The sequence below is a fragment of the Ylistrum balloti genome, unplaced genomic scaffold (assembly GCF_031769215.1).
Source record: "Ylistrum balloti isolate Yb309-2 unplaced genomic scaffold, AGI_CSIRO_Ybal_v1 Utg370038, whole genome shotgun sequence".
In the NCBI taxonomy this organism is placed as follows: domain Eukaryota; kingdom Metazoa; phylum Mollusca; class Bivalvia; order Pectinida; family Pectinidae; genus Ylistrum; species Ylistrum balloti.
The window spans coordinates 3007353-3022474 of NW_026782097.1; the positions used below are offsets into that span (position 1 = coordinate 3007353).

Genomic DNA, 15122 nt, shown 5'->3' on the forward strand with positions numbered 1-15122 from the left:
AAGACTCACCAGTGTAACATACTTACCATATCAGATCTGTTGGTTAGAAGACTCACCAGTGTAACATACTTACCATATCAGATCTGTTGGTTAGAAGACTGTCACCAGTGTAACATACATACCATAGCATGATCTGTTGGTTAGAATACTCACCAGTGTAACATATATACCATAGCAGATCTGTTGGTTACAAGACTGTCACCAGTGTAACATACTTACCATATCAGATCTGTTGGTTACAAGACTGTCACCAGTGTAACATACATACCATATCAGATCTGCTGGTTAGAAAACTGTCACCAGTGTAACATACATACCATAGCAGATCTGTTGGTTAGAACACACACCAGTGTAACATACATACCATAGCAGATCTGTTGGTTAAAACACTCACCAGTGTAACATACATACCATAGCAGATCTGTTGGTTACAAGACTGTCACCAGTGTAACATACATACCATAGCAGATCTGCTGGTTAGAAAACTGTCACCAGTGTAACATACATACCATATCAGATCTGCTGGTTAGAAAACTGTCACCAGTGTAACATACATACCATAGCAGATCTGTTGGTTACAATACTGTCACCAGTGTAACATACTTACCATAGCAGATCTGCTGGTTAGAAAACTGTCACCAGTGTAACAAACATACCATATCAGATCTGTTGGTTACAAGACTGTCACCAGTGTAACATACATACCATATCAGATCTGCTGGTTAGAAGACTGTCACCAGTGTAACATACATACCATAGCAGATCTATTGGTTACAAGACTGTCACCAGTGTAACATACTTACCATAGCAGATCTGCTGGTTAGAAAACTGTCACCAGTGTAACAAACATACCATAGCAGATCTGTTGGTTAGAAGACTCACCAGTGTTACATACATACCATAGCAGATCTGTTGGTTAGAAGACTGTCACCAGTGTAACATACATACCATATCAGATCTGTTGGTTAGAACACACACCAGTATAACATACATACCATATCAGATCTGTTGGTTAGAACACACACCAGTGTAACATACTTACCATATCAGATCTGTTGGTTAGAAGACTCACCAGTGTAACATACTTACCATATCAGATCTGTTGGTTAGAAGACTGTCACCAGTGTAACATACATACCATAGCATGATCTGTTGGTTAGAATACTCACCAGTGTAACATATATACCATAGCAGATCTGTTGGTTAGAACACACACCAGTGTAACATACTTACCATATCAGATCTGCTGGTTACAAGACTGTCACCAGTGTAACATACATACCATAGCAGATCTGTTGGTTAGAACACACACCAGTGTAACATACTTACCATATCAGATCTGCTGGTTACAAGACTGTCACCAGTGTAACATACATACCATAGCAGATCTGTTGGTTAGAAGACTGTCACCAGTGTAACATACATACCATAGCAGATCTGTTGGTTGGAAGACTGTCTGTAACCAGTGTCACATTCACATTTATAACTGCCATTCATGTTAACGCATCGTCCGTGGGGACACATTCCACTGGTCTGACACTCGTTCATATCTGTGAGAAAAGTGGAACAGTCACTTCAATTTTAACAAAACATCTAGTTTTAAAGATCACACATCAACATATCAACATTAGTTAGAGCTGTTTGAGAACATTTTTTCAGGGTCTCACAACCCCCTGGATATTGAAACTTATTTGATATGGGAAATGGATTAAACTTTTATTACCACCTATCAATCTATTTATAAGGCAAATCTTCCTCATATGATTAATTATCAAATGGAAAAAGCCATCAAAAATATCTTGGTACTGGAATACAGTTTCACATGTAAGCTGTTAAATAGTATCCAATGTTATCAACATATCATTTCCACCGACTAGAATTGCATTCTGAGGAGGTCATGGCTATAGCTTCTTTCTCCAAGTGCTCTACAAGTGAGTTGGCCACAATCAGAGACACTGGGCTGCCCATGGCTGAGCCAAGTCCTTGCTGATAGATGGTATCTCGGAAAGGAAAGTATGTTGAAAGCACAAATTCTAGTAGATTCATGATGTCATGGATATGGAGATTGGTGTTCTTTTGCCATGACCAGTCTTGCTGTAAGTGGCTTCAAATGATACCAAATGCTTTGTCGAAAGAGATCTACATCGTGTAAAATGAATTCCTGATTGTTTCTGTACAATAGACATACCTTCAACAAGGTCTTTCTGATTTCCCCACCAGCAGTCCTAGAAGGTCTGCTAGTCATTATAACCAATTGAACCAGTAAAGTCTACTATGGGCAGTAATGGGTTCCCTTCTTTGTGGGTCTTGGATGACAGAACATTCTAGGAGTGTTCTTTGTAGTGGAATACAGGTGTCTATATTCTGTTTCAGTGATCTCGTTTTCTTCTCTGGTTTTGATAAGGAAGCTATCGGCACTTTTGAACTTTAAAGTTTTTCTAATGTTTTGTTGTCTTTGAGCATAGCTGCAACTTGATTCTCATATTTGTCAGTGTCCATAACGACTGGTTTACCCCTTTTCTGCTTGTATAATCATGATAGATCTGTCCTACTCAATGGTTTAAATAAAATGTGTCTTTCCATTCATATGTTATTTGCTGGTAATTAAGCAGATTTTAAGACATCTGTCACTTGATCACAGTTGATCAGCCTTCATGTAACTCCAATTCTTACTTGCGTGTTCAATGGCTACCATTAAATCATCATTTCTGAAGTGGCTTTTAATATCTACCTGTTCACACCTGTAGGGAGGAATCTGTAAGTACTTACCTGTGCAATAACGACCATCAGTAGACAAAGTGTATCCCACATTGCATTCACACTTGAAGCTTCCTTCTGTGTTCACGCAAAGTCCATTTAAACACAGCCTACGGTCCTCTTGACATTCGTTTATATCTGTAATTCATAGTATACTATGTTTAAGCCTATTTTTCAAACTTCTGTCCATTGATAGATAATGTAATCTATCTACAGATGATATACCATAGTAAGACAAAAAAGATGTCTCCTTTACCTTCATCAACATAATTTAGATTTGGTAATGTAGAGTTTGTACTCAAATGAAAAAATTCTTTTGGGAATTCTTGCTTTCAACACTAGAAGTAAAATTTTTGCTGTTCTATTAGCAAAGTCGTTTAAAACAAAATGTGAAAGAAATGGATATCAGATTGCCACAGTCAAAGACTTGCATGTCACATGTAATTGATAGAGCATTGACTTAGATTACATTGGCTCGTGAAGTAAGGTCAAGCCAAAATTACTTCTCAGACATTTTGTACATTAAACTACAAATTATCAAAACAGTTTTAAAAGTACTTGGAGAGTGGTTCCTTTTCTACAGATAGCAAATCCATTAAAATTTAGATCTTCATATTATTTTGCTTCTTACCAATACAGACATCTGGGTCACTTGTAGGTTTGAATCCTGCATAGCAGTCACAACGGTATGCTTGTAATGTGTTAATACATCGAGCATTGGTACACAGAGTGGGAAACAGGCCACACTCATTCCTTTTCAAATCAGAGACTTCACATAACTCTCTGTGAGCATCTGAATATACAGAATTTCATCTTGTAAAAAGCCGATATAAATATTAAAATTTCTCATACAGACCAAAAAAAGAATTATTGAAACACAATGAGTCGAAACTGATAGGAAGTTTTTTATGAATTTGTTGATGTTAGGTAAGTCAGGGCTGATGACAAAAGCATTGCTTAATTGTATGAAAAAACAAACTGATGCTTTACTACATATCTTTGTAACATTTTGATAGAACTGACCTGAGTTTTTCTCAGGACACAGCTGACAAATGGAGGAATTTCCCCAGCCTTTTCCCATCTCACAGCAACAGTCACGCAGAGACAAAAGGATTCCCATGGGTTCAGCACAGGTTCCCTGGGAGATACGACTGAAGCATGTTTTCCTCTTCACCACTGAAGCCATAATCATTAGTGAATTTATAGAGATTGTAAGCCTAGATTAAACATTATGATTTATTACACACACAGTGACCTGGTTTAACAGCTGATAAATGTTTAAAACATATCACCTTTTGTTTGTAAATCGATTCATTTGAAAATGTATTAATCATTTACTCCTGACATCAAATAAACATATATAACAACAAACTTTAAACTATATATTAAGCCAATAATTTATCTGCTTCTCATCTGCATTATCTAAACAATCTATAGCACATCACTTGTCAGGAAATACCAGTACTGCTTTAAAAAACTTGTTAAAAACATATTAATATTTCAGCTGGGACATCGCCGGTGCTGGGGTGACTGCTTTAGCCTGTGTTCTTCTAATAGGCAAGCTAAAAATTTCAGACATCTTCATAAAATCCACAATATCCAGATAAGGTTACACTTTTTGTAAAAATGTCCATTAAAATGTCTAAGCTAAAACTTTAAAATGACTGAGATGCATTTGGGTGCATTTGATTTTCGATGTTTTGCGATTTTGACTAATAACCAAGATTAATGAAAATGACAAGTCACATGCTAAAAGTTCACTGTGTGTAAACAGAATGTATTACAAAAGTTAATAAAACTTCATCTTTTTCAGGGAGCTAATTCAGACAATATATCAGTTAGCATTTTTTTCATAATTATAACATGAACTCTTAAGCTATACATGAATGTCTTGAAATTTGTGTTTTTCAAATGCTACAAATGCATCTGTATAATTAACCCTGTCTAGACAACTTAAATACAATTATGGTGTTGTTTACATCACTTTGGTATGAGAAATACAAACACTACACAGTAATAGCACATCACTTATCACTTCAATTTTACATATCAGATTCCCGAGGTAACAAAATCTTCAGAGTTTATTTAAAACCTCAGCAAGAGGTCCAAACACTGCAGTCCTGATCCCATCAAATTTGTCCAAAATGTAATTAAATCGAAAATCTACAGGCAGAATAAAATTACTGTCTAAGTTTAAGATTACATGTTTAAGTATGTAGTTGAGGTGTAACTACAGATTGTTGATAATGTCATAAAACTTGATATAACAACCAATACATCAGTGAGGATTGGAGATAAATGCCTAGCATATAGCTAAACCTGTAATAAAACCAGCACCACGTCCTACCCATCAACTGCCTGGTGTTCATACATGTAGGTGCTGTAACACTTAAGATAAAAAAGAATGAGAAATTTCCCTAATAAGCAATTTTATTGTCTCTGTCCTCCCCCCTCCCCCAGATAAAATGTTACTTAAAAACCCCAACCCATTTGCCTATAGTAAATTAAGCAGAAACCTCATTTTTTCCAAAGGATTCCATAAGTATACAAAGTAACACTTCTAAATAACAAAAAAATAGGTCTGGGGTGGGGAAATTTAGGGTGGGGCAGGGTGATTAGCAAAACAATTGGCCATGGTGAAGTTAACCCCCTGCCCCACCCTAAATTTCCCCATCCCAGACTATTTTTTGTTATTGATGTGCTTATATAATTGAATCAGGGTAAATTGCAAAGCAATTAGTGGAAAAAAATTAATTGGTAAGAAAATAGTGTAATGTTCCACTTTACCATGGCCATGGTGAAGTGAACTCCCCCTGCCCCATCCTAAATTTCCCCACCCTGTTGTTTTTGTTTGTTTTATTATGAACTGAGGAACATGATTAAGTAAACTGATAAAAAGTTAAGTGAAACGGCAATTGAAAACAAAATACAATATAGCTTCACTTTACCATAGGGGGAATTCATTTCACCATAATGGTGAAATGATACCCGGTTCACTTTACCATGGGCTTCACTTTACCATACTACACAAGGAATAGTACTTAGCCATGCCCTACCAGCATCGCTGTAACCCTGGAAACTCGAGGACTCGTAATTTCCTGGAGGAGGGGTATGTAACCCTGGTAAAATACTAGCTGCAATGAACATCGCTTTGACTCAATTGGTCGAGCCTCAGACTAGTAAGCCAGGGGTCCTGGGTACGATTCCTTGCAGAGGCATTGAGATAAATGATGACCTCTGTTACACTATTATGATACTATTCTGTAATGGTTGTTGTTTTTTAAGACAGTTCAAATTTTTGTGAGTTTACCAAAAATTTCTCACTGAAATTATGAATTTTGATTTCCACAGTAAATTTTACTTTTAAAGTACAGTATTGATTTTTATTCCATAAACAGTATTGAAGGAGTATAAATGTCAGAATTAACTTTTCTTACCTACACACTGCGTTTTGTCAGCGTTGGTTTCATACCCTGGATCACACACACAGAAATAGCTGCCCTCTGTGTTAGTACATTTTCCATTTTCACATGTGTTTGGAATGGTTTCACACTCGTTTATATCTGAAGAGGATAAGAACAATTCTCATTCAAGGGAAAAACTGAGAGAGTCCTTCAAAGCAAGTCCAGTACAGTTGGTCTATGACAGTAACTGATTTTTATCCAATAGATTTTTATAATGTGCATTAAAACAAAGACAAGCGGGGACAATTTCTGAGAGCATGAAAAAATGTCTGGAAGATAATATCCATTCTCCAATGCATAATTCTGTGATTTCTGGATCTCAGGTATTTAAGTCTTGGATTCATTGGTTTTACGCAAAATTTGAGAACCCATTATATTAAAGGGACTTGAAAACAATTTTGAAAACTTGCAGGAGAAAATCCTACAAAAATTATTTCATATCAGTAACAATATTTGACAAATTAGCATAAATAGAAAGTGTTACCTTAAACATGACCATGAAATACAAATTCATTGTCATTGTTGACATGTAGTCTTATCAAGATCCTTTAGGAAATGAAGTTGCTGACTAACCAAAGGGTTGACATTGCTTTGCAACAAGACAGACAAGGGTAACAAATCACTGTTTATGTACATTATCAAATATAAAGCCATGATGTTATCGATGATGACTGTCCTTGTCACACCTGACAAACATCAGTGATAGTTCTACTTACCCTCACAGACCTGTGTGATGGGATTCTGACTTTGTCCATCCTTACATTCACATCTGTAGGAGCCAAGAGTATTTATGCACCTTCCTCCCACACACAGCCCAGGTATAGCAGCACACTCATCAACATCTATAAATAAGGATCAATGTAAATGAGTTGACATCTTCCCTCCCTTCTCTCATTTCTGATCACATAAGATTATCTTTTTCCTCTCATCACTTAATCACCTTTTGTTGGGACTTTTGTTCTTACAGTAACAAACAACACCAAGTAAGTAAAATCAAATAATTTCATCTGTTCTTTAAATTTTTGAAGTGTTTATAAATCAGTGAGGGCATTACCTAACTTGTATTTTGAAGTCTTTTTTCCTTATCAATAACTAATAAATCAATACACATAAATATTCCAAAACCTGGTGATTATCTTTCAAGATATACAACACAAAGTCTTTTTTTTTCAGAAATCATTCAAGACAATCCTAACCTATTCTGTGTTTTTACACTTAGGTATTAATTAAATAAAAATTTGGTGAAAAAATTATGTTTTGTTGAAGTTTCTTTACCTTGACAATTCTGAGCTTGCAGATTAGGAATGTATCCCCTACGACAAGGCTGAGAATGTACAGGACACTGTTCACAGGGCTTTCCCCAGGCCTTGCCTATTGTAGCACAGCATAAGGCCTTGGTACACACCACTCCAGTCAGCTGACCACGGCACATGTTGTCCGAGATTTGTGTAAAACAAGGCCCAGTTCTGTAATCTAATTGCATGAATAATCTTGATCAAACTGAAAAGACCAGAACTTATCTACCAATCCACAGTTTACTTTATCAGCTGAAAATTTAAGATTCAACAAAGTCTCAATGTTACCACAGAACTGGAAAAATTTTGAATCAAACAAATACCTAACAATTCTTGGTCAGGACTATCTCAAGATACTTTCAGGCAATTCTGAGTTGAATTCCACTGGTAGCACTTGAAAAATTAAAATAAGTGCTGTTTGGAAAAATTGTAACTACTTTTGGTGTTGTTGACGACAACCATGAATAGACAATTATGTTACGAAATGGCTGTTATTGGTACCATTTAAAAATTCTGACACAAAGAAAACAAGCAACAATTTGTCTGCTTCTTTCTATAACATCCTCAGCCATTTTCAGCTCAGTTGGAGAAAAGGAACTGGAGAAGAAATTAAAAAAGCATTTTTTAAGATGGATGCCTTATTGGATTTCTGAATGACTCAAAAACAACAACATTTGGTCAGGACCATTTCATGATCATTCCAGGCAAGTTTGAGCTAAATCCTACTTATAGAACTTGAGAGGAAAGTTAAAATATGTAAAGTTCACACATGGCAGTTAGCATATGGTTATCAATCATGGAAGCAAGATGATGACTAGAGGTAATCCTGGGTCAAATGAGCTAAGAATCACTGGATCAAACTCTAAATGCCAGGTCATACATAACCTCACTCAATATATTGGTCCCATTTCTATAAAATAAGAACAAGTAACATTGGCTTACCTTTTCTTTAAATTCATAACCTTTTGTTGAAACGTGATACTTTTCTCTTCTATCCCCTCTACCTTCAAGTACGGTAGCAGTCTTGGTACAGATGAAAAAGGCTGCATATATAACCCTAAGGACTTAGAAATGATACTAAGGCATGCCTCATAAAGCATTACTGTTACCCTTGGAAACTTGTGGACACGTTCTTTCTTGGAGAGGGAGCATGTAACCTTTGATAAATACAAGCTGTAATACACTGCTCAGATAGTGAGAGCCCTTTAGGTGGATCAGTTGAGTGCAAGACTAATGCAGAGGTCCTGTGTTCAAATCCTAGAGGCATTAAAAATTATTACCCCTTTTACATGTACATGAAGGAAATTTGCTACTTTCTCATAACTTGCTCTTACCATGTTCACATCTACGTCCTGAAAATCCATAGTTACAGGAACAGCGGTCATTTCCAATGCATCGACCTCCATTCATACAAGCTTGAGTACAGGTAGCTAAAAGAAGACGTAAACAAGAGAATCGGTGAAACTGATAAATGTCCAGAAAACAACTTTATTGGAAATCAAATTATAAAAAAGGGCAATAACTCTGTAATTAAGGGATTTGCGCTCTGAATTTGGTACACTGTACATCCTTTTAGTATGACCAAAGTCTACACCAAGTTTCATTGTCCTAGTATAAATGAAAGTAAAGTTGTTATCAGGACACAAAAGTATAATAAAGATGCAATAATTCTGTTATTATGTGGTTGAGGTCCCTAAATTTGGTAATATACACTTAATATTGTGGTTGTATGACCAATGTACATACACAAAGTTTCATGGTCCTTGCTTAGCTGTGTGCAAAATCATGCTCTGGTCACAAAAGGACAGATGGAAAGACAAAGTAGCAATTATATACTTCCCAGTAAAAAAAGCATAAAATGTTGGCATGAATTTCATGAAATATGAATTGACCTATTCAGTTAAGTTTAAACTGTGATAATGTTTTAAAGATAGAGAGAACAAGATACAGTACTACAATACAGGAAATGACATTCTTTCCCTTACCTGCACTTGCAATTATATTTCAAGGAATCCCATTTTCAAAAGCATGTCACTTTTGGTGATTCACCATTCTTATTAAGATATCCTTGCTTTTGTGAAGAAACTTCATATGTCCTAATATTATGTTGAAGTCATTACAAAAGACGAATATTTCAGTAAACCAAGTAACATCTTGATCATCTCGGAATACTAAATGTACCGTACATGATATTGAATGTTCCTTATGAGATTTTGTTAATGTTCACTCCCAAGTATTAAGCTTTTTGTTCGCGATCTATGGTGGGTATCCCCCACTTGACTAGTACAAGAGGAGACTGTTCATCTTCAAGAACTACAGTATGGCCCTACTTCGTCAAAAGTTAAGTGTTAACCAATAATTAGTGAAAAAATCAAACTGCTGTCACTGAATGTTAACTGAAAAAACGAAGACTCCAAATATATCAATCCGACATGCCTCAACAAACATGATAACAATGTTTCCAATTTTGTAAAGAACATAAATGTAATGATACCAAAATGCAAATCTCGTCTGCAACTGGACTTTTCGTCTGTCAATCACAATCAACAGAATGCTTCGACTGGCGCATGGATTTGAAACATTTTTCAGACGCTGATGAGTATTTCTATGTCAAGAAAAGTTTGCCTTGTCAAACATTTAAGTTTCATGGACAACATGTGACCCAACCATCCAAAAAATCCTAAATATTCTTGTTATTCCATGTTCATAAGTTTAGCAGCTTTCATATAGGTCTTTGAAATATCGAGAAATGTTATCATACATTACCAATGGCATCTGCGCATGCCCATTCATCTTGTGTAAGCTAAGCCTATGTACTCATATACAAATTGAAAACCCTACCTTTTACGGCGCAACAATTATGGGCAAGGTTAAAGTTGATGACAGACAAACAGACAACACAAAAACAATATGACCCCGATTTTTCGATCCGGACAGACAAACGGACAACACAAAAACAACATGACCCTTATTTTTCGATCCGAGGGCATAAATTTTGTATACATTTTCTAAATGATACCCATATAATAACGTCAAAATGTAATATCAAACCATGGAAATTATCAATGAAGTAGAAAGGCTGGAATTGATGTAACCGATGCCCATTTCTCAATTTGACCTCTTCATACCATACAATACTCTGCTCAGCCAAGATTAGTAAGATTAACCACATTTGCCTTTAACAAAGCCTCTTACCTCAGTAAAATAAGTAAACAGAATATCCGTACAGAAATACCTGACAAACTAAAATTCGATGAAACAAGGACAAACTATGAATAAAATAAAGACTTGAACAGAAAGTCGCGGTGATTCATGAAAAGTTCGAAGGACAACAATACAGGTATATGGTGTTTAAAGAGGTAAAGCATCCCACAAAGCGTAATAAACATAATTTGCACTCAGACTGTAGAGAGGTAAACACAAGTGTTACATGTCTGTGATGACACGTACGTATTGCTAGCAAAATGCAATCAAGCACAGATTGTACACTGCACATGTACTTTAACACTGACATATGTTATATATAACACTGTCTGTACAGACTTAGCAGTATTTTTTAAGATAAGGGCCACTCTTGCCAAATGCTGTTTATGGTCAGGTATCTCAAAGTTACGTTTTGTTACTGCTCATGCGGAAGGCAAGTTTAGCCCGTTATCAACAGATGGTGGGTTGTTGAAATCGTCTTCAGTCCATCGTCTATCCGTCGTCCGTCCGTAATCAACCCTAACCCTTGATGTCCCTATTTCTTGAGAAGTACTCGAGGGATATTTCTCAACTTCATTCACGTATGTAGGTCCGATCAGTGAATCAAAAGGACCGGTAGGCGACCATCTTGATTTTTCACTGATGAGGTTTGATATCGCAAATTCTTGAGAGGTATTGGGAGAAATTTTCAAACTTACAACTATGCAACGATCGTTACGTGTCACCATTAGGGAAAAATACTAACCGACTTATCTCAAGAATCTTAATTCAAAATCAAATTTGATGAAATATGACACAAACGAAAGATTTACACGGAGACCACAGAAAAAATACAGGTAGAATAAGATGTTTCAACGGACATGTGTCTTCTGCTTCATCGATGACACCCATATGAATCTTGGTCAGTACAAGGAAATAATTTCTCGTTCCGAAACGGGAACAGTTATCGATAACAGAACCACCAGACATATTCATCAAAACCCGTCGACTTATTTCACACAGAATAAGGCAACGTTTATATCAGTTAATAAAATGTTCCACCTACTTAAGCGGTCTGAAATGTGTGTTATACCAATGTAATGCTCAACAAGTAATGAAGAAAATGTCGATAAGGTTGTTTCATTTAATGACTAGCATCAGCAACTTGTAGGGGCGATAATCCAATGATTACGGTAATGTCCGGCAGATGGAATAGGAGTAAACGTTCGATTTATGAACCAATGAAAACGAAGTACTGATACTCAGGGGCGACATCAGCATGTTGAAGAGCATTGAAAATGCTCTTTGCATAATAAAAATGGACTGCATTGTTGAGAAGGGTTTTCGTTTCAGCTGTACCTATTGCTTTTATTTATACTGGGTATAATTTCATGAACATTTCCACCATGTAGAATGCAGATCGATCTGTCTTACTACAAGTCTTTTGCATGTCTATTCGCCAGTGAAAGGGTAACATACAGTTTCCTCTGATTGCCATGGTCATGAAGTATCGTTTACAATGACTTATGATTTCTTTTTATACCATTATCTACGTTCCAAGCACCTGCACATTTTTAGGATTGTTCTGTGTTATTATTTTTAGCTGTGCATCACCGTTGCCTTCGACGATCAAACTTCTGATATTTTTAAATTTTGCTCAAGGTATGATGGAGAATTTGCAGCCTTTCTACGAAGGGACAACATGCCATGGTACACTGTTACAGTATGCGTAGTTTATTTTTTAAACGTATAATCTGACAAGAAATAGTGTATGGTTCGACAAATAGTACCAATTTGTATGTGATTCGACAGTCGTGTTTTTACTTACATATTGTTCTACAGAGGTGTTTCCTTACTTACGTGTTTTCCTTGCACATACATGGTTCGACAACGTTTTCTTTTCTTACTAGTGGCATGTACAGGTGGGTCGACAGGTTTTTTTGAGGGATTTTATGTGTGGTTCAAGGAGGATTTCTTTTTATTGTATGCATGGTTCTACAGTAGTCTTTTTTCTTACTTACGTGGGGTTCTGTAGGAGGGATTAGCTATACTTACGTATGGGTCTACAGGGGGCTTGTGTTATACTTACGTATGGTTCTACGGAGGGGTTTTGCTATAGTTACAGTGGCTCTACAGGAGGGTTGTGCAATACTTACGTGTGGTTCTACGGAGGGGCTTTGCTATAGTTACATGTGGCTCTACAGGAGGGTTGTGCAACACTTACGTGTGGTTCTACAGGACGGGGATATATTCCCGGTTGGACACAGACACTGGTTGGGACGCATGCAGATCCCTCCATCACAGTTTCGTACACAGATCGCTACAACAAAAAATACGTCGCTTATTTATTTTAACTATTAACACGAGAAAATATGAATTGAGTCTAATCCTAGTTATTTTAGCAGTTTTACCAAACGTTTTCACCAAAGAGAATGTCTTCTTCACAGAAATCATGGAACTGAGTACAAATTTTTCCATAAAAACATCTTTCATGTATTTATTTTTACATCCCCGATACTCCTGGGGTTATGATCACTTTCGCTCTCTGCACCCCTGGATCATGCTAAAGGGATAAGTAACCCCTGGAGTATTGAGGATGTTATTTTTAAAACTGGATTTTATCTTAGAAAATAGCGAGAAAACAAAAATCCTTGAAAAGAACAACTTTTACAGTATATGGCCGATGGTGAGAGTAGAGGACACTTACGTATGATACACCGGATGGTGTTGGCGGGTCTGGTCCAGCCTCTGCAGCAATACTGGCGGGTCGTACCACACACGTTTGGCCTGAAATACCAGGTTACATATCACAACAACATTCCAGTTTGCTTTTTAAAAATGAGAAATACAAGCAGGTCGTGATTATTTAAACAAACTTAAACCGTCATTGTTTAACATTTTACATTTATTATATATCAGACATTATGACATATCGTAAGAATCATAGCAACATATATTTATTTAACAGATTGACAGATTATTAAATACGTCACTAATATAAATAAAAGTTAAGTAGGGGCTTGCAACTTGCTATGGAAAGGATGATAAATGCATTTTGAATGTCTCATTTACGGCGTAACAATGGTAAGACATTATATCCATTAATGTATGTTAATAAACAAACAAATTATGATGAAGATTTACAATAAAGAACATACGTTTATTCCTGAAATTCCTGACACCATAACATAGGTATTAATATGGAGAAATTTGTTTTTGCTAGTACATATGCAAACCCAAATTTGATTAGGCGTAGAACTACGGTTTGTAAATATGAGCCAAATTGATTGAAAGGTTTTCAATGATTGTACAAACAACATACAAGAGAGTAGAACCTTTTTGGAATTTAGAATTATATACAGCAAAGCCATATAAGGAATAAAACGGCATAATATAGCTGTTAATGCTAGGGGTCTAATTTTTGAAACCTATAAGGCGACTGAAGGAAGTCATCAAAAATGCCAATATCTAGTCAGGAAGGTGCACTCCCCCAATAACTCAATGAATTAAGTAATCCAATCTCCCACCCTACCACATCTCCACCCCATCGCAATAAAATTAGCATGCATAAACAGTAAGGTAACAATGGATAGTATTTGAAATGATTAAAAAAAACCTCAGGAAGGAATATTACAAACATCAACAAAATTTGCTGCGAAGAAGGGCAACAACATCTCAACTATGACAGTAAGAACACAAATGCATTTTTATTTTCCAGTATGTAAGGAAGTGTCAGGCTGAGCGCAACGTTTTAAACAGAATACAATTTTACTCTAGTCCATCAGAAAAGTTCTGTACATAAATGAAACAACTAATATCATATTATATCTATATCCTATCGTTTCGTAAATTTTGGTGCATAATTTCTAATTAAGTTGCAATATAAACCAATGCTTTCGCTAGGATTCGAATATTCAAATCAAATACTAATTGATTTATCATCGTCACTGACGTTATTTTTGTTCGTCTATGACTATATAACAATGACCTAGTATACTCGTCAAAGAGTTGCAGTGGTGCAATCGGCATTATGTTAAGAGTGTTATCGAAGCAGCGCGACATCTATACCATCGAGGTAACAAACCTCGACAGAACGCTAACTCATAATTGATGTTGACAAGTATGAAAAACTTACACATCTCTACAAGATATCATGATTTGTATTTTGAAAAAGAGATCAGTGACGCCAACAAAGGCATACCACCAAGGTGATTTGTGTATATAAATGGCTTGAGAACTGAGCAAATATTTGAAGAAATTTAGACGTATATCGGATAGGAGTTGAGTAAGATTTTTTACTCTTCAAGTAATCTAAACACAAAATACATTAAACCACCGTCCCTACGGTATCTTGTGCCTTATTCGACCTGTCTCCTTTTCAATTATTCAATATAGTGTTTTTTCTTTTTTTTTATTCTGACTA

At 36.0% G+C, this 15122-nt stretch overlaps 1 protein-coding gene across 1 annotated transcript in view; it reads right to left on the reverse strand.

Moving 5' to 3' along the window:
• LOC132549014 (fibrillin-2-like) overlaps nt 1–15122 on the reverse strand; it is an 83696-nt gene that overhangs the window by 51907 nt on the left and 16667 nt on the right. Inside the window, exons 2-11 of the mRNA XM_060212926.1 lie at nt 13407–13486; nt 12924–13019; nt 8851–8946; nt 7497–7694; nt 6938–7063; nt 6195–6320; nt 3781–3933; nt 3389–3550; nt 2770–2895; nt 1428–1550 (exon numbers count right to left, since the gene is read on the reverse strand). Coding sequence (XP_060068909.1) covers nt 1428–1550; nt 2770–2895; nt 3389–3550; nt 3781–3933; nt 6195–6320; nt 6938–7063; nt 7497–7694; nt 8851–8946; nt 12924–13019; nt 13407–13486 — 1286 coding nt within the window. The remainder of the gene's footprint in view (nt 1–1427; nt 1551–2769; nt 2896–3388; nt 3551–3780; nt 3934–6194; nt 6321–6937; nt 7064–7496; nt 7695–8850; nt 8947–12923; nt 13020–13406; nt 13487–15122) is intronic.